At 44.6% G+C, this 20,659-nt stretch overlaps 1 protein-coding gene across 1 annotated transcript in view; it reads left to right on the top strand.

The window, feature by feature from the left end:
• LOC144804691 (uncharacterized) overlaps positions 1–14,077 on the top strand; it is a 211,245-nt gene extending 197,168 nt beyond the window's left edge. Inside the window, exons 8-9 of the mRNA XM_078671925.1 lie at positions 9,590–9,642; positions 11,211–14,077. Coding sequence (XP_078528051.1) covers positions 9,590–9,642; positions 11,211–12,643 — 1,486 coding nt within the window. The 3' untranslated portion in view covers positions 12,644–14,077. The remainder of the gene's footprint in view (positions 1–9,589; positions 9,643–11,210) is intronic.
• The last annotated feature ends 6,582 nt before the right edge of the window (positions 14,078–20,659 follow it).

Here is a 20,659-nt window from a genome sequence, read left to right on the forward strand (position 1 = left end):
GTGAGTGTTTGATTGGTTCAGATGCTCCGTCCATCACCACCCCCTTTTGTACAGAAGATGAACTCAGCAGATCACCTGGCACACCCATCAAGCTGGTACCTTCCCTGAATGTGAGGATACATATTCCTTTCTTACTCCAGAGACCCGTCATATCGTGATATTGTGGAAGTAAGAGAATTTGTGCAGAAATAGCAGAGGAAAATATTCAGTACAAACTGATTGTAGCTGGAATGGATCACAGGCTGTCCTGGGATATCACTGCAGCATAGAAACACATCTTTGGGTGAAAAATAGATACTGAAATGACGAATGGATAACTGCTCTTTGCTGTATACGTTTGGAATTGGTAAAGTAATACATATATTTTCAAAGTTTATAAAGGTGGTGGGTCATGAGATTTCCAGCGTTTTGTTAGGAGTCTTTTGGCTGCTACAAGACCTGGATCTAAAAACCGACTTCTTGGCTCTGTGCGTTTTATCTCTCGGGATTAAGCCCAGGATACATATTTCCCAGGCGTTCAAGAGGTGTCTACCTGTAGAGTTAGATAGGTGCAGTGTTACCCCTGCCCAGTATTTTTGTAGTTTGAGACATGATCATACCATGTGTGTGATATCAGCATCAAAATGGAAGCATCAAGTGCATTGTACATTGTTTCTATTAATGTAACGATTGATTTTCTCCGGGGTGAGGTATGCTCGGTGTATTATATAATATTAAATTAGTTTAAACCTAGCATTACGAGTAACATATGTAGGGCTGGCTCGTACTGTATTCCATTCTGTGTCTGTGCATAGTGGGGTTGGATCTGTTGCTGTGTGCTGGCGGCGCGCATCCGCAAACCAGCGGGTGGGTTTACTACCATTTACCATAACATGGACATACTGGGGTACCAGATGTGTCTGTAATTCTTGCATTATATCTCCCCATCTGCTTTGCCGCTGACTAATGCATGAGGCATGCGTGAGGACATATCCTGGAGGCACCCCCTCCTCTCACACTAAGGCATTGAATGGCCTGAGGGTTCCGTCTAAATAAAGGTCTCCCAATGTATGTATACCCGCCTTATGCTAATCTGCTACATCAAGCGGAGCAGTAATTCTGTTTCCACTGGGTGTTTCAAGCAATGGAATCTCTGGAGCGTAACGACTTATGTGCCTGGTGAGGAACAGAGCTCTGCGGAAACAGTGGTGGGCCACCTGCAACAACAGGGGGAATGAACAATCCCTCCTGCTGCACGGGTGAGACATATAAGGATCATGTGCACCGTTTGTGGAGTCTCGTTTCCTGACGTATCGGCTAGATATCTGTCTTCCACCCAGCAGGCCACCCACTGTAGCTGAGGTGCTACATAATAGTTCTCTAGGTTAGGTACTGCCAGCCCCCCTTGACCCGCCGGTAAATATAACTTAGTACGTGCTACCCCACAGTGCGAGTTGTTCCATATGAGGTTACGCAGCAGGCGATCAATAGGTCAAAAAAAGGACGATGACAGGTATAACGGCAGATTTGTAAAATAGTAAAGGAGACGAGGGAGCACCACCATCTTGATGAGCGAGAACCTTCCTGCCACTGAGAGGGCCCTTTGCTACTCTCATGCGTGATTATGGGCTGCCACATTCGCAATACTGACAGTATCAACAGCTCTTGCAGAGCCTGCGACACATGCTGGGTGCTCCCCCTTATGATCTAGAGACCGTCCCAATGTTGCCTTATATCCTGATGTGGAAAGGATACAATGACACTATGGTGGGATTGTATGTTACCACTATGGACAGCCTTTTTTTGGAGCCCCACCACCCACAATGTATGTTGTGTGTGGGAGCAGAGGGTGTGCCTCTCACTCTCTGAGGAGGACTCCCATGACCTTTGGAAAGACTATGGCAGTTTCCTCCAGGAGGTCAGGTTGAAATTCAGTTATTTCAAGGTCCTACACCACTGGCACTGGATGCTGGAGTGGATCTATAAAGCAGATATGGCAGAGGATTCCAAGGGCTGGAGGTGCTGACGGTGTAGTGCACCGGCCTGTGACATTTTGCATTTCCTGTGGGACTGAACAGTACTTTGTGCTACTGGGGCTCAGTTTGGGATACCTTGATGACCAACCTAGGGGTGACATCGCAATTGACAACCCATCTGACCTCGCTTCACAAAATGTCAATATTCCAGGATATAATGCACCATGGTAAGAGTTGCCTGGCTACGGCCTTCGTAGTGGCGGAGGTGGAAATTTTGCACCATTGGTTATCCACCACGTTACCGTCTCATAGTACATGGCTCTCTGACAGGCACGACATGGCCACTTATACAAGATATATTTGTTAACTCGTTGACCAACGGTGGAAGTTTGAAGAGGTTTGGGGTTCCTTCCTACATGGGTAGCTGTAGACGCTGACACCAATCAGCCTGGTTTCATTCTCTGTACCTGGCTCATGACAAATTCCGTGGTGGGAGTTGGCTTTTTTGAGGGCGACCATGGGGCCTGGCACCCTGACTTTTCTTCCTGTTCCCATGTCCCTTCCCCCTGTGTTCCCCCTCGTCCTCCTTCCCTGATCATCTGCTGGATCTTCTGGGCCACATCAACTCTATCTGTAGGGGTTATTTTATTTATTGTTTTTCCTGTTATCAATGTATTCTCACAAGTTCTAGTTTACACAGTATCTTGGACTCTGCTGAATCGATAATATTTCATACGTGTTATATGCTGATTGTATATCAAAGATCAGTAAAGAATTGAGATATTAAAAAAAGACCTCTCAAGTTTTTCAAATGAATTAGAATACTGATGACCTCACAAGGAGTGGTGTCACTTAACATTTGGCTTTGACAATGTCAAAGGAAGAGACATTACTGAATTTATAGACATGATCAGAACACATGCAAAGCGATAACATTATAACATTAATAACATTCAATTTAACATTCCACTGAACTGTGTGCAGTACTACTCAAGGTGAAATACGAGAGGTTTTTGCCAATAAAATGTGGGACAGAGGGTCTGCTCTGTGCCGAATAGTCATGTGCAAATTTCTAGTTAATCTCCATAGTTTGGAAGAATGGGCCAGGTTTGTGTGAGACTTCAGACCGACCTCCAAATGTGTGAGTGTCACTCGTGATGAGTGAGGCTTGAGGGCTCTGATGTATGCACGTCCAAACTAATGTTGCTGGCGAGGCACTCAAGGCTTCTTGCATGACAATGCTACAAAGAGTTGATGCACTCACTAATCAGCGGTGTATTGATGACGAGTGTACTATGATATAGGGGCCTATGTGAAGGAGTAGAATATTTTCGAGTAATGAAATGCCCCTCCCCTGTTTCTCAGACTAGTAACGCCCACTCATTTTTATGATAAAATGTAAATTATGTGAGAAATTTCTGGTTCATACTTGGTTGCCCTATCTTAGGAATTAATTGTTTCAAAGATATATTGCTTTATTGTTGTCAGTGAATCTTTGTTGAGAGAGGATGGTGGTTACTGTAAACAAAACTGCAAAGCCTGGAAGAGGCCGCTATCTTAATATTTTAGGAGACAGTGTGCTCTCAAACCACAAACTCAAAACCTAATTAGAATTTACAATTCAGTCTTGTTCGAGGATATAAAACCGTATTAAATATAAGGAATAAGCCACAGACACAGGAAAATTAGAAATAAGCTCCTTCAATTGTCGCTTTTACCTATGCCTCATTGTCACTGATCTGGTGTCTTAAACTCCATGATATTTACCTCTGTTTACTTTGCTATCTAGGAAGTTGTGGATTTGAACAACTGCAAATAAATTCTTTAAAAGAATACTTTAAGCTACCCAGTTTCATTGGAAAACTGACTGATATTCTGATTATATTCTTTGAAATACAGATATAATAATTGAAATACAGATATAGTAATTGAAATACAGATATATTCATTGAAATACAGATATATTCATTGAAATACAGACTGTCACTTCCAGTTGTCAAATTTCTGTAAATACTCTTAAGTCCTTTACATCAGTGTTTGGGAGATGCTCATCTGAAGTGAAGCTGTAAATACCTTTCTACAGCAGCAAATATATTTGAGACTTGTACTTGAACTGTCTGACCCTTAAAAACATTCACTTCTGTGACATCTGAAAGCCCAGGTATTTACAGGTATAAATGCTTGTTTGTGTGAAATGTATTCACTGCTGGAGCCTGGAGGCGGCGGTTCCGTCAGCGGCCACCAGAGGGCGATCCTCGCCTGCTGATGAAACCCAATGAGCTGCACTTCGTGTGAAAAGGAGAAGGGTTTCCTCTTCCGGGTCAGCGGTGGCAGAGACAGCACCGGCAGCGGTGCTGACATCACTTCCAGCCTCTCCTGGTGTGGTCCAGCCTGCTGCAGAGGAGGAAGGAGACCTATCTGTCTGTGCAGTTACCTCCATCTACAGACCCCCCTCAGACCCCAGATCTGCACCTCCCCCCCCCCCCCAGCCCCAGGAGGAGGAGAGAGCCTGGACAGGTTTCTGATCAGGTAGGAGAGCTGCCAACTCACTTGGCTGCAATTTATTAATACATGGATCAGCCCCACCCCCCTCCCCCCCTGATGTCAGGAGAGCTCAGCTATTCCTGCTGCTGAGGCTGAGTGGGGAGCGAAGGAGGTGAAGCCTGTCCCGGGGTGCACAGTAGGTGAGGCCTTTCTATCGGTGCAGAGGAGGAGAAGTCTGTACAGGGAGCAGAGGAAGAGAGGCCTGTCCAGAGGAGGGGCAGAGGAGGTGAGGGATGTCCAGGGGTGCAGAGGAGGAGAGGCCTGTCCAGGGGTGCAGAGGAGGTGAGGCCTGCCCAGGGGTACAGACAAGCTGAGGCCTGTCCAGGGGTGCAGTAGGTGAGGCCTGTCCAGGGGTGCAGAGGAGGTGATGCCTGTCCAGGGGTGCAGAGGAGGTGAGGCGTGTCCAGGGGTGCAGAGGAGCTGACGCCTGTCCAGGGGTGCAGAGGAGGTGAGGTCTATCCAGGGGTCAGAGGAGGAGAGGCCAGTCCAGGGGTGCAGAGGAGGTGAGGCCTGTGTCCAGTGGGTGCAGAGGAGGTGAGGCCTGTCAAGGGATGCAGATGAGGTGAGGCCTGTCCAGGAGTGCAGAGGTGGTGAGGCCTGTCCAGGGGTGCAGAGGAGGAGAGGCCTGTCCAGGTGGGCAGAGGAGGTTAGGCATGTCCAGGGGTGCAGAGGAGGTGTGGCCTGTCCAAGGGTGCAGAGGAGGTGAGGCCTGCCATGGGGTACAGACAAGCTGAGACCTTTCCAGGGGTGCAGTAGGTGAGGCCTGTTCAGGGGTGCAGAGGAGGTGATGCCTGTCCCGGGGTGCAGAGGAGGTGAGGCCTGTGCAGGGGTGCAGAGGAGGTGAGGCCTGTCCAGGGGTGCAGAGGAGGTGAGGCCTGTCCAAGGACAGAGGTGGTGAGGCCTGTCCAGGGGTGCAGAGGAGCTGAGGCCTGTCCAAGGACAGAGGAGGTGAGGCCTGTCCAGGGGTTCAGAGGAAGTGAGGCCTGTCCAGGGGTGCAAAGGATGAGAGTCCTGTCCAGGGGGAGCAGAGGAGGTGAGGCCTGTCCAGGGGTGCAGAGGAGGTGAGGCCTTTCTAGCGGTGCAGAGGAGGAGAGGTCTGTCCACGGGTGCAGAGGAAGAGAGGCCTGTCCAGGGGAGCAGAGGAGGTGAGGCCTGGGGTGCAGAGGAGGTGAGGCCTGTCAAGGGGTACAGAGGAGGTGAGGCCTGTCCAGGGGTACAGAGGAGGTGAGGCCTGTGTCCAGGGGTGCAGAGGGAGAGAAGCCTGTCAAGGGGTGCAGATGAGGTGAGGCCTGTCCAGGAGTGCAGAGGAGGTGAGGTCTGTCCATGGGTGCAGAGGAGGTGAGGCCTGTCCAAGTGGGCAGAGGAGGTGAGGCCTGTCCAGGGGTGCAGAGGAGGCGTGGCCTGTCTAGCGGTGCAGAGGAGGAGAGGCCTGTCCAGGGGTGCAGAGGAGCTAAGGCCTGTCCAGGGGTGCAGAGGAGGTGAGGCCTGTCCAGGGGTCAGAGGAGGTGAGGCCTGTCCAGGGGTGCAGAGGAGGTGAGGCCTGTCCAGGGGTGCAGAGGGGGAGATGCCTGTCCAGGGGCGCAGATGAGGTGAGGCCCGTCCTGTGTTTGGGTGGTTCATAGAAGGTGGGGCCTGTCCAGGAGGGATGCAGTGGTGATGAGACCTGTTCGTCCAGGCGGGGTGATTGAGTGCTGAGTTTAAGTTTGTTAATTGTTGTCCCAAGAGATTTGTGGAATCAGTGTAAGTTGTTTGTAAACTGGCCAATTGAAGAGCCACAGAGTGAAGCGCCTCAAAATATTTCATTATATATTACAAGAGATTAATGCAGATCTACAGACAATATTGCAAAGTCGAAGACCGGGTAAAGGAGGACGCATCATTTAGCGTTGCATCCAGAGGTTAGTGCACATATCCAGCAAAATGTGAGAGGCTGCAGACCAACATTCTGGATGAGACTTTGTTGTAACCAAAGTACTCTAGTGACAATTTTGTTACTAAGCAGAAGAAGATCAAAACTGGGAACCCAAACCAGGCCTGACAATTTTGACGAACCAGCTCCCTGCCTCTTTTGAAGCTGGGGGGTGTTATAGCAACACCACAGCAAAACCAGCCACCAGTGACCAATATGTTTCTCAGCACTGAACAATCAGCCCCCACTCTTCCAGCCTCCCGGGGAAACACTGGAAGCCCGTTACGGCCAGTCCGGCCCTGCTTAGGGTATAGGTTTTACTAACAGTGGCAATTTAAATACCTCAAACACTAATAATGTGCAGAATAAGACATGATCCTTGCGATGTTTGCAGGAACCTGGGAAAATGGAACATGAATCAGATGGCACCGAATGGGATGTCTCAATTAATGGTCCCAGCCCAACTGGCCTCTGTGCCGAGCATGCAGAATCAAAGGCAGATATATTGGAACATGCCTTCAGTCCAGATAGTCACACAGCCCAGTGCAGAATAGAACGCCAAAATCTCAACAAATTCCGAATTTCAACAAAATCCTTAAGTGATTAAAAAGGATTTTCCACAACTTGCATCTATACTAGGAGTTTTTACTAATTCTACAAATTGGGTCAATGATGAATGGCCACAAACTTAAACTGTGATTAAGATCCAGTTATTATGTTAGGGAATAACCTTCTAAAATTACTTGTGGCTTTTTGGGGAAGAGTCACAATTAATTATTCATTTTGTAGGTGTGGTTTATTACATTACATTTTGTTGTGCCATGTTTTCATGACTATTCATTGATTGCTGTCAATTTTACCTCATCATGAACCATGTCAATAATGTGTTCTCTCAGTCTAAAAACGTATAAAATGTACTGTTTTGGGATATTTGCTGGAATTGTTTTATTATACACTTTTCCTAAAGGCAGATTACATGTCATTCCTCTTACTGATTTTGTACTTAAGAACTTTTCCTTGATTTCTAACTAAGCAGGTTCTATGCTAGTTTGCTATTTGATATTTCTTAGCACACATTTGTTGTGGTGGTCTGTCTATTGACTTTACAGCTAAAGTTGTTTCTGAATCTGGCTTTTGATATACTTTAGAGGTTACCAATATGTGATCCTCCTGCAAATATTATGATAATTATTTCTCTATCTGAGTAACCATGTTTATGCCTTCAGTAATTATTTGAAACCTTTAATATAGCTTTGAAGCTTGTTGTAGCTCCAAAGGCAAGGGCCTTTACCAAGGGAGCGGTCCTTTAATGGGCAGTATTGCCTGCTACGGCTGACTATAAGGCCGTTGCACTGTTTGCACAATGAGGGCAGAATGTGTTAATTAATAAAACAATGGTGTCCCAGAGACCGAGGGGGTAGAAACACCTCCGGTACTCCGAAACCTTTATTTCACAGCTGTTGCTGTGAATGTTCAAAGGTTAACAGCCGCAAGCTGGACCACGGTGGTTAATTGTTGAACATTCACAGCAATAGCTGTTAAAGGAGGCTGAAGTCAGCCCCTGGTTCTCCCTGGGCTCGGCTAAACTGCTTTTCATCATTCACGTGAGCCGGGGAGATGCAGGGGATGAGCAGAACCCCCCCTCCTTCCGAGACGCCAGTGACATTGCAAGCTACGGGAGGAGGAAGGGGGGAGGCTCCTGTGTGCCCTGATTCCAGCCTCTATCTTCTGCCTTCTCTTACCCAATCCAAATATTTTGGAGAGGCAGAGGCTGTGTATTAGGACATTGTATTGTTGAGAGCAGCGGGCCAATATCAGGTTGTATATCTGTATATCTGTCTTCAATAGATCTTAACATTTCAATGTTCTAAGCTTTGTCTTCTGAAGGTTCAATTCCGAATTCCGTCTTGTGGGGCTCACTAGACACTGACCCTCCGCATCATCCCTTCAGATAATTTTTAAATACAAAGCGCCAACACATTGATGCTTTGTTGCTTCCATTGCTCAGCATTCGAACTCTGCATCAGCTTGAGCATGAATTGCAGTTCCTCCGAGAGCATGGTTTGTATAAATCTAAGAGTCTGGTTGACGGATTTATGAACGGGGCAGAATTATGTACAAGGAATTTAACATACCTTTGCAAACCAGATTGTTTTGATTTGCAAGTTTCACGGGTTGTAAATGGAAAGATGGGGGTTATGAAGACATGGACCGGGTTGTTAGGGTTTGTTCTCTGAGACTGTGGGTGCACTCTATATTCACAGAGACCTTTTCCAGCAAGGGATCATGGTTCTTGGTGAACCAAAAAAGTGTTTATTCATACCCATATTTGCTTCACAATGGCCTCCAGAGAACAAGAGATTCTTTTGTTTTGTAAGTTCAGGACTTTTTTTGTAAAATGTGATGAAGTGTGATAGTCATCTGACGCAAAACTATTTCTTTACTTCCTTTCAAGGTATTCTGGGCTGACCAGGCAGTGCAGCGGGCTGCCACCCTTGGAGGAACAAAACATAATATAACTGTCAGGTAAGGATTCCTATAACTCTTAAGTTTCCTTTTACCCTGTTTCTTCTTTCTCTATTCCCTTTCTTCATCTCTGTTTTGTTTTTGTCTCTTCAGCTTCAACATTTGACTCCTTCTGTACACTAACCTTCTTGTTATCAAACTTCTGATAATAATATGATGGAGCCACATTCCTCCTGGAAATGTTGGGGGTGTAGTGCAGGTCCGATTCCTTTTTAGGTCGGTTTTGCCCAGCAGTTCGTTAACTATTGGCACATTTGTCTCCTCCTCTACACCACGTGATACTCTCCCCCTCTGACTGTTCTTTTGCCGTCTTTCTCTCTTGATCTGACTTCCATCTCTTTACGTCCTCCTAAACTATCCTTTTCAGTCTTATCTACTACAAGCAAAAGACACAGTATATGTGTGTGGACACACATGCACACAAGGCTTGCTTTAGGGTGGTGCAACCGGTGGAGCTGCACCTGGGGCTGACCTTGGGGGCACTGTCTTTAGAAGTAACCTATGGGTTCACAAGCACCTGCTGCACAGTTTCCTGTGCTGGAACATGTGGTGCGAGTGGAAGATAGCCTTTTATCTCTTTCTTCTGTTTTGTGTTTTTCTTTTCTAGACCCTTTTTGTTTCCTTTACTGTTGTGCTGTTTTTTTCTCTTTTTCAGGTGTTGCAGTGCCTGGGGCCTGTCGGAGGAGTGTGATGAGTTCTGGGCACCAAGTAAGTCCTTATCATCCGCACAATTTGAAATAGTGAATTCCACTGAGCTTACTGGACACAGCGTCAGTCTATGGTGGCATTTAAAGCAGTGATTACAACAAAGCAAATACCTTTGTTCAATAAATTGTTCAATAATTGTTCTAGATCACTGGAAAAACGAATAGATTAACAGTCTAGGTGGGCAGGAGATAATTAATTAAAAGTATTACAAATATCTCTTTGTGATGCCAGCCTTTGCCACAGTAGTTGTAAATTGATAGTGTTGGCTGCTGCTGAGAATCTGTGTCACAATATATGTGCAACTTGTGTTTCTTTCTTAAATATTAATTACGTTTTCTCCCACATCTATGAGTTCCAGTGATCCGTAGCTCCCGATTTACAGTGTCCCTGAGCTGTTTCACCACTATCAGAATTGATACTCAACTGATTTCCTGGCTTGTTTTTGTCAATACATTCTTTGTGCAAAGTATAAGGTCATAAATATTTTTTCTTTGTTTTCATTTACAATTTCTGACTCCGTTTCTACAGGTGACTGAAGCATGAAGAGAAAAAAGAAGGTTTAAATTTAGTGAAACGCAACGAAAAGGATTATTTCAAGGAAAGTTAAAACATTCTCGAGCTCTTGAGAAGAAAACACAATCTATGTGCCAGGAATGGTGAGGATGTTGGTGCGGAAGAAACTGGTGAATGCGAAAGTTGTCAAATCCCTAAAGGAAAATGACCATAAATGTTTATCAAGTGTCAGGAAACTGAGATTGAGGAGAACATTGGCCACAACTGATACCTACACAGTGCACTTGAGAAAACTCAGTGTTGTAAATTCTGTTTGATGGTTTATGAGAAATGCTTTGGAGACGCAAACCCTCCCCAACAGATCAGCATCCGTAGACGTGTTGTGATGTGACAGAACCATCAAAAAGACTAATATCCCTGGTTTACAAGCGGAAGCTTTTGTCTCTGTCTCCTGAAGATGAGAGGAGAGAAAAGGTTGTTTAAATACACTTTCTCAGATGTCGTTACAGCAAAGATGCTGGATTACCACTTCCAATATAGGAAGATTTTCCCCCACCAACTCTGTCTCTTGGGTTGATCCGAGTGGTTTCAAAGTGTCCTGTAACTCCAAAGTCGATCATTAACCACTGAACAAAAAAGCATATTCTGGCACAGAAAGTATAAAAGGGCCCAGTGTTACGCTATTGATAATTCATAAACCACCCTGGCATGCCCTAATCATCGGTCATTACTGGTATGAACGAACATACCTAACAGGCAAACACTAAAGCCCAAAGACCTTAAAACTCCTAAATCAAATGTGATAAACTAGAATCACTAAATAAGACTAATTAAACTAGAGGGAATTCACCCGGGCATAACTTGGAGAAAATGAATCCATGAGGGCATCTTAATCAATACAAGGGGCTCCTCGGTGAAAGTTAATAAGACAAGTTAGATTGGTGCCTTTAAAGGTAGAAAAATGATCTCCAGGTAAAAACTATCATTAGTTAAATATATGTTAAGAAGAGCATCTGAAATGTACTTTAGAAGTTAATGCTGAGTTGTAACATAAACAACTACACAATCAGAAATCAAATTTAGTCTTAAGATGGCATGTATCCAGGAACAAACCCAACTTGGAGAAACAAACAACTCGAATAAGAGCAATGACTGTGAGAACAGCTTTAGTTATCAATCCCACCTCACCCAACATGAGAAAACTAGCACTGGACGAAAACCCTATCAGTGTCCTGAATGCCAGAAACTCTTCAATCACAAATCCAGCCTTACGGTACATGAAAGAACCCACACTGGGCATAAACCTTATCAGTGCTCTGAATGCTGTAAAAGCTTCAGTAGCAAATCCAATCTCACTTCACATGAAAGAACCCACACTGGGCAAAAACCTTATCAGTGCCCTGAATGCCAAAAAAGCTTCAGTTTTAGTGGCAGTCTGATTCAACATCAGGGAACTCACACTGGCCAAAAACCTTATCAGTGCTCTGAGTGCCAGAAAAGCTTCAATCATAAATCCAGACTTACTGCACATGAAAGAACCCACACTGGACAAAAACCTTATCGGTGCTCTAAATGCTTTAAAAGCTTCAGTCATAAATCTACCCTTACTGTACATGAAAGGACCCACACTGGACAAAAACCTTATCAATGCTCTGAATGCTGTAAAAGCTTCAGTCATAAATCTACCCTTACTGCACATGAAAGAACCCACACTGGCCAGAAACCGTATCAGTGTTCTGAATGCCAAAAAGGTTTCTATCACAAATCCGGTTTAACTCAACATGAGAGAATCCATACTGGGCTCAAACCCTATCAGTGCTCTGAATGCCAGAAAAGCTTCAGTCGGAAAATAATTCTTACTCACCATGAGAGAACTCACACTGGGCAAAAACCTTATCAGTGCACTGAATGCTTGAAAAGCTTCAGTCATAAATCCAGCCTTACTGCACATGAAAGGACCCACACTGGACAAAAACCTTATCAGTGCTCTGAATGCTGTAAAAGCTTCAATCAGAAATACAACCTTACTGTGCATGAAAGAAACCACACTGGGCAGAAACGGTATCAGTGTTCTGAATGCCAAAAAGGTTACTATCACAAATCCGGTTTAACTCAACATGAGAGAATCCATACTGGGCTCAAACCGTATCAGTGCTCTGAATGCCAAAAAAGCTTCAGTCAGAAATCCAACCTTACTGTGCATGAAAGAACCCACACTGGGCATAAACCATATCAGTGCCCTCAATGCCAGAAAAGCTTCAGACTGAAACAGACTCTCACTCACCATGAGAGAACTCACACTGGGCAAAAACCTTATCAGTGCTCTGAATGCTGGAAAAGCTTTGGTCAGAAATCCAACCTTACTGTGCATGAAAGAACACACACTGGGCTCAAACCGTATCAGTGTTCTGAATACCAGAAAAGCTTAAGATTGAAAACAACTCTCACTAGACATGAGAGAACTCACACTGGGGTAAAACCTTCTTAGCTCTCTGAATGCTGGAAAAGTTTCAGTCCGAAATCTGGTCTCACTCAATTTGGGAGAACTTACCTGGAAAAAACCTTGTCATTGTTCTAAATGCCAGGGAAGGGTCTGCTGGAGATTCAGTTTCATTCAACAAGAGAGAACCCACAACGTGAAAGAAAATGATCCGTGCTCTCAATGTGACAAAAACTTCAGTTGTAAATGTAACCTTTCCACATAAAAGAGACAATGTGGGAGAATAAAAGGTGCTCACTGTCAACCCTGAGGAGGAGCTTTCAGCATCACAAAACATTTAGATGAAGCAGCCACAAAGACACCGCTCTATTGATTGTCCAACAAACCGTCTACTGAGAAAAGTACACAGCGTGGAATGGAAATGCTTGAATTAACCTCATTCTTTTGTAACTATTTGTGGCCTCATTCCATTCAGCGTGTTTTGTTTGCTGAGTGTTTATAAGCAATGACTGACCCACAAAGTCCATTCGATCCTGAACTTTGAGGCCACGCCCCCAAGGATCTGGAATGCTTGAACCTCAAACTGTTTCCAGCCTTAACGAGCCTCACAGGGGGCTCAAGCAGGAGTCCCTTTGGCATAGGTCTCTATGGGACCAACATCTGTTCATGTCTGTACCACGTAGGGCTGATCATTGAGAAAAACTAAACGTGATGGATGGACTGGTAGTTAATCTCTGCAACATCCCACCACATCATTCTCTAGTCTTTGTGTAACTACAGATGAGGTCAGCCATATGCAAACGATTCTTGGCCCCTTCCTAAATAGTCGTAATGACTTCTGTTCCAAAAGGACACAGCCTTGTATTACAAAGATCCACATGAGTGGCCTCTTTCCATCTTGTTTTTGTTTCCAATGGAACCTGCTATCCCCTAAACCATGCCTCAGGCCTGCCAGGTTCCATGCTTTAGCTCTTATCATCAACTTCGAACCGTCTCCATAACTTGGAAGCTCCGAAGACTTCGCAGCTGTTGTAACTGCTTGAAGTTTCACACATTTTGATGGCCGTGGATTCAGGTTCAACTTGATGACCCAACTCTACTCTGTGGGCATTTTGCACTTCAAGCCACTTCTGTGCAGCTCGTCATCTTCTGAGACTGATTCAGCCAAAAACCTTGCATCAAATTCCAGTGTTTTAATCATCACCAGAGACTAAACTTATCTTTGTCCTCTCGAGCATAGCTACCAAAGTCAGCTACAATTTTGTAGATGACTTCCTGATTGATTTAGTAGAACTGCTTGTTTTTTATTTATTTACCTTTTTGTTTGGTTTTGACAGTTGTTTTTTGCTAATTAATAATCCTTAAATCACAGCCCACCTTTTGATGTTGCTTCTTAATAATTATTAAATATTCTTTTTGCTCTAAACTTGGTTTGAATCTTACAGTTCCTTGTCTATTTTTAATAAACTGTATTGAAATGTGTGACTTCCACTGTTTTGCTTTTCCTTCGAGCGCCCCTTAGGCCATACTGCTCAAGCCACGTTACCAAAAGCGTGCTAAGAACACTTCAGTAGAAGACACATTTACCTTTGCTGGCCAAAATTTGGGAAAAGCAAAGCAGGCTGACTCCAGAAAGCACACCAAGGTTACTGTCTTAGGTGGCTTCTGCATCACCTGTAGATGCAAAAATCAAAGATTATGAGGGAAGCTGTTGGTAGCTGTGCCCCGGGAATTTGAGACTGCCTCTCAAACAGTCTCAAACAGTTGAAAGAGCTCAAGAGGCACCCGTCAGAGATCCATGTCTCAGCAACTAAGACTGCCCGCTCCTGTCATACAACACTCACACTGAATCACACTCCCTGTGCAATGTTCAAACTTTTACATAAACAAGTTGTGTTGTGCTTTGTGAACAGGCTTTCACCCCCCTTTGTATGCAAATGAGTTTCTGTGATCAGACACCCCAGGCTCCCATCTCTTCTAGTGCAGATGATAATGTGAGAACTGTAACGAGATCACAAACAAGGGCTGTATTGAGAAATAATCGTCTTCCAAGTCACACAGTAGTTTGTAGTTCTTTATTAGTATTTTAAATGTACATCCTCATCCCGTTCCAAGTTAGAATAAAGTTTGCGAAGCGCGACTCTCTCGTGGCCCGCTCCCCAGATTAAGTCCATAAGAACAGAAACAGAGTCCAATTTCCTGCCTGAAGAAGCGCAGAGGCAGGTAAACTAGAGGGGTCGAGAAGCAGTATAAATGTATTTACAGCATTTTTGCTTTTCCACTCTACTCATGGGTCGATAGTTGCAGGGAGCCCCAAAACAACAGGGAGCTGCAAACCTTGGATATCACCTAAGTTGCCCTGTACACGTTCATTTTCGTGTGGTAAGTTCATCGCTTAATACCTGAAGATGTTAGGGTGCCACCCCAGTGCTAATTGTGGCAGCACTTCCTGTTTTAAGTTGTTAGTTTGCGCATGGGATATAAGCTGGATTTGGTCTAATTTAGCCTTAGTCTAGAAGCCCTACCAAAATCGTCTAGAACATCCATCACCTGTGGTAGATACGAATGCACGTTCCTGAGGTACACAAATGCATCATCAGCATACAGTGATATGTCCTCTCAATTTGGCTCACTCGGTATACTGATTGCTGGGTCCTGTGACCGAAACAGGACAGCGAACAGATCCATGGCTAGGGCAAAAGTAATCGACAGTGGGCATCTTTGCTGTATGCTTCAAAATAAACTGATATTTCTGCCTGTCCGGATGCGGGACAGCGGGTTGGTGTAGAGGAGATTAATCCAGTGTAATATTTCTGGGACTAGTTTCATGCACATTAGCACTTTCGTTAAGTAAAACTACTCCAGGGTGTTGAAGGCCTTCTTTATATCTAGTGAGAGTGCTGTGTATGGAGGCAATTCATGAAGATTCTTTTCCATCAGCCGGAGAGGCGCCATAGTGTCGTGTTTTGACAGCTCCTGAGTTAGCGTTTAGCACAGCTACACGGTCTTTTCTGTAAACTTGACCAAAACGAACGGGGGCCATTTTGAATCCCTCTGACTTCCGTTTCAATGAACACGCTGCCTCGTGGTCAGTGTGCCCTTTTGTCCTTTCTCGATACCCATGGTCACTAGTCTGCTCGGCAACAGGCTATTTTTAGTACTGGTCAAGCGCACATGCGCATTACGCACCAATTGGTCACTCTTCAGGAATGTTCATGCTAACTGACCAGTGCTGTCGAAACTCCTCCCACGTGTTGGCTGTGTTCCAAAAATGACCTTATATGTACCTAAAATGTGTAAACTTGTAACCGCCTATCTTTTTATTGCTATTAAACTATATAAAAGAGGTCGTGCACCGATGTTCGGTGTGCTACTTCTTACATTACCGAAGGGTGCTGTTGGAATGTATCACCACCCCATGGGGTCTTAATAAACTTGTCTTTTACCTTTTCCAGTGTCCGTGCCAACTTCTATACTAAGGTGTTCGAGAGTTTAGCAGAGTATGTAGGCCTGATTTGAACCCAACACCACAATTGGCGACCACGAAGGGACTCATCGGCGACTCGGATGCCCGAAGGAAAGGTCGTGACGAAGGTTAGGAAACTCGCCATGGACGCGATCGCTGCCATTGAGTGACCCGAGTCTCGGCACCCACGGTGTGTTTTCCCGTCCTTCCGATCTGACCTTCCAGGTGGCGCCGGTCCTCGACTGAGATTCTGATCTTGGATTGTCGTGATGTGCCGTTTTGGCTGATTCGACCACAGAACTTGGCAGTTGGACTTTGGACGTTTGAAAAGAAAATTGGTAAGCTTTTGAGTGGTGAGGTAGTCTACTGACACTTACTGTGGCTTTTTGAAACTTTGATTTTGAATTTGAATTTGTTAGCTAACGTTTTGAATCTATGAATTTGAATTTGAATATGTGAAGTGCACCTCACATAGGCAGGCATGTAGGGATATTTCTCTGATTTATTTGATTTGAATAGTGCACCGTGTTAGGTGTCATTTTGTAGTATCGCGGTTTCGTGGTACTTTTTGAAACATGCCTGTTTTTAGCACACTCCGTAGGATGTGCTGTTCTGAAAATGGTACCAATTATCGATTAAGTGAAAAACAGCCGGCTCCCCCAGAGGGGACTCCAAATCGTGAAATGTATGTTAAATACGGTATTCCACCTATAATGTATAGTGCATTATGGCATAAGTATACTAAGACTGATCGTGAATTACAGTGGCCACTATATGGGTCGTTTGACCTTCGAAAGGTACAATATGTAGAGCAGTGCTTGTTTCAACGAAGGTCTAGACAAGATATGTTTGATTGTGTGCGTACGTGGGAGAAAGAGGTGCGTGAACGAGCGAAGCGTGAGGAAGCCTTGGCGGAGAAAGTGCAGCGGAAGGCTGCACATGACAAAGCTTTAAAGCTACAGGAGAAGGAATTACAGGAAAAGAAAGAGAGGGAGAGACGAGAACGTAATCTACAGGTTAATGGTCAATTCCCTATCAGGCGTCCTCTCTATCCAGTCCTTACTAATGAAACGGATGATTTTTCATTACTAGATCATTGTCCGCCTCCGTACGTCGCACCTACGGCTCCGAACGAGGACTCGGACGAGGATAGTGATCGAACACAGCGTACCAGGTTATATACGGAACGAGCTACGGAATTGCGCTCGATTGCGCGAAAGCTAAATAGTAATACTGTTACTGTTTCTGATGTTACTAAACAAATGGAACAGTGGTCTGATAAGGAACGACTGTATTTTTTAGATCATTTTGGAGATGAAGTTGTTGAGCGATATAGAAAATATTCTCTCGAGTTAGAACCTAAGGAGATATCCAAGGATCGTGAGAATTTTCGTAAAGGTCTTTTTGTTCTTTCAGATGCGGACGACTTCTTCAAGCGTTTGCTTGAACTGCGTAATGAGACGACACGGCTACGGGAGTTGGAAAAGTCGAAGAATTCGTCTACGTCCGGAGCAACGGGGATATCCAAAGAATGCCCTATCTTTGAAACAGATAAGATCGCTGCGATTAATGTTAGACCTATGCGAGAAGCTGCGCCTTTATATGTCCCTCATAAAGGGGATGGCACAGATGATGATAAAAGCTCCAAAGACGCGAAAGGGTATTTTGTATATAATTGGGTTTATACGCCTTGGAATAGAGCAGATGTTATGGCGCTTAAGAATGCGTTACCTGATCCCCGTAAAAACCCTGCGGCTTTTTATGAAAATGTTGAAAGTGCAATTTCTTCATGTATCATGACGTTAGTTGATATTGATCTATTTTTCGGGTTGATATTGCCCCCTGATATGTGGAGAGTAATTCGTAGGTTTGATGACCAGACGACTCTCGGGGCCACTTGGAAAGATATTGCTCAGGCTGATTTAGATAGAGAACCAGCATGTAAACCGTGTCAATTAATATTAGACCTTCCAGGTGCCATACTAACAAAATTAAAGACTCTTGCTCCCGCTAAAAAGATTGATTGGACTATATTAGCCTCGTGTAAGCAGAAAGCGGATGAATCAGTTTCTGATTTTTTCTCTCGCTTCGAGGAAGCGTTCCATGATTACAGTGGTCAATTATTGACAGAAGATACTGGCAGGCATCTATTCGTTGATAAGTATGTAGCTAATCTCCTACCGGAGATTGCGAAACGATTAAAAGCGAGTGAAAGTTCATGGACCACAGCAACCCCTGCTTCTTTATTGACTATGGCTCAATATTATGAAAGACAGGAATTGGAGGCGAAAGAAAGTAGTGAAAAGAAGGCGAAGGAATTGAAAACGAAGGTAATGTTAGCTCAGGTTCAGGCTACGAGAGGGAACAATAGAGGGGGGCGAGGATCGTACAGTAATGCTCCTCCCCCTCGTTCTGACATTTCTGTGAATCAATGTGCATACTGCAAACAGTTTGGGCATTGGATTGCAGACTGTCCGGTGTTTCGAGAGCAGCGTAATTTGAGGGGACGAGGAAGTGGGAGATCTAGGAATTATTATGGAGGGTCAAGAGGAGGTTCTGGCACGAACGATCGTGGAGGATATGGAGCAAGGGGTCGTGGTCAGTCAGATTATAATACGTTTGATAACCGCAATCAATATCAGATAAATGAGGGTGATCCTGCTGAACCACGGAATGAGCATTACGCATAGGATTGCGTAGGATGGGGTGTGGAATCGGTTGAGGTACCAGTTGATCAGAGGGGTCCATACATAGAAGCATATGTTTTGGGTTCTACTGATAAATTTCTGGTCGATACAGGAGCTACTCGTAGCGCTTTGTCCAAACACTTGGTTCCAAGGGCTCCCCTGTCTGGCGAGGTAATTACAGCAATAGGGTTCGATGGAACACCTACTTCTAGCCCACTGTCTCAACCAGTAGCATTTCATGTTGATAAATTTGCTGCCCCTTGTCCCTTTTTGTTGTCCCCAAATACACCCGATAATATTATTGGACTCGATATGTTAAAACACTTTCGAGCTACTATTCGCTGTGCCCCAGAAGGAGTGCGAGTTGTGCTGAATGAGAATTACCCAGACTTTGAGCGAGTGTGTTTTCTCCATGAATCTGAAGTATTGGCCTCCTTACCAAATACGTTATGGGCCACTTCTGACACGGATGTGGGGCAGATGTTAATCCCTCCAGTACGAATTACTGTAAAGGAGGGAGTATCTTTACCACGTGTCCCACAATATAAGATTTCTAGAGAAGGTGAACTTGCTTTGATACACATTGTAAATGATTTGATTTCTGCAGGAGTAGTTGAGGAAGTTCCCTACAATGTTTGCAATAGCCCAATTTTACCGATTCTTAAAAGAGATACAGATACTAAAGTTTACCGTTTCATTATTGATTTGAGGGAAATAAACAAGATAGTAGTGCCTCAGTATCCAGTGGTATCTGACATCACCACATTGCTTACGTTGGTTCCACCGACGGCGACTACTTTTACGGTCATTGATTTGAAGAACGCCTTCTTTTCGATCCCTGTACATCCTGACAGTCGATATCTATTCGGCTTTACATTAAATAATAAATCGTACAGATTCTGTCGAATTCCTCAAGGCTATACTGAAAGTCCTAGCATTTATAGTCAAGCATTAAAAAGACAGCTTGATTCTTTTGACTTACAAGAGGGAGTGGTTCTCATTCAATATGTAGACGATATCTTACTTGCTGCAGACACGCCAGAACAATGTGAGAAGAGCACCTTTGCTTTGCTTTCCTTCCTGGCCAAACATAATCATAAAGTTTCAAAGAAAAAGCTGCAATATTGTAGACCAAAGGTGACCTACCTCGGTCATCTTTTGTCTAAGGAGGGCCGTGCATTGACACCAGATCGAATTCAAGCAATCCTAGATACTCCAGTCCCTCGCACTCAGAAGGATGTTCGCGCCTTTATAGGTCTGACGTCTTTTTGTAGGCAATGGATATTGGGTTTTTCACATATCGTTAAACCATTGTTAGCATTGTTGTCTAAAGATACACCGATTCCCATTGAATGGACGGATGAATGTCAGAATGCTTTTGAACAATTGAGACAAGCTCTTTGTTCTGCACCAGTGTTAGGTACACCTGATTACACGAAGATTTTTATATTATATGTACACGAGAAGGATGGGTGTGCATTGTCAATGTTAGTGCAGACACACGGAGATAAACAGAGGCCTTGTGCATACTTCTCGGCGGTACTCGACCCTGTGGCTCGAGGATTGCCTGGATGTTTTCGAGCAGTTGCAGCAACAGCAGTTGCGATACGACAAAGTGAGGGAATAGTTTTGTCACACAAATTGTTGGTGCTAGTTCCCCATGCAGTAGATGCGTTACTGAATCAAACGAAAACACAGCATCTAACTAGTGCCCGTCTGACAGGATATGAGCTAACATTGTTGGCGCCGCACATCACACTAAAGCGATGTGCAGCACTAAATCCTGCTACTTTATTGCCGGATCCTGTTGCTGAGACCCAGAAGGAAGAACAACATGATTGTGTTTTTCTGACTGAGGAACAGACAAAGGGTCGTATCGATTTACAGGATACGCCATTTCCAGATGTGGAT

This window comes from Lissotriton helveticus, chromosome 1_2 (genome assembly GCF_964261635.1).
Source record: "Lissotriton helveticus chromosome 1_2, aLisHel1.1, whole genome shotgun sequence".
Taxonomy (NCBI): domain Eukaryota; kingdom Metazoa; phylum Chordata; class Amphibia; order Caudata; family Salamandridae; genus Lissotriton; species Lissotriton helveticus.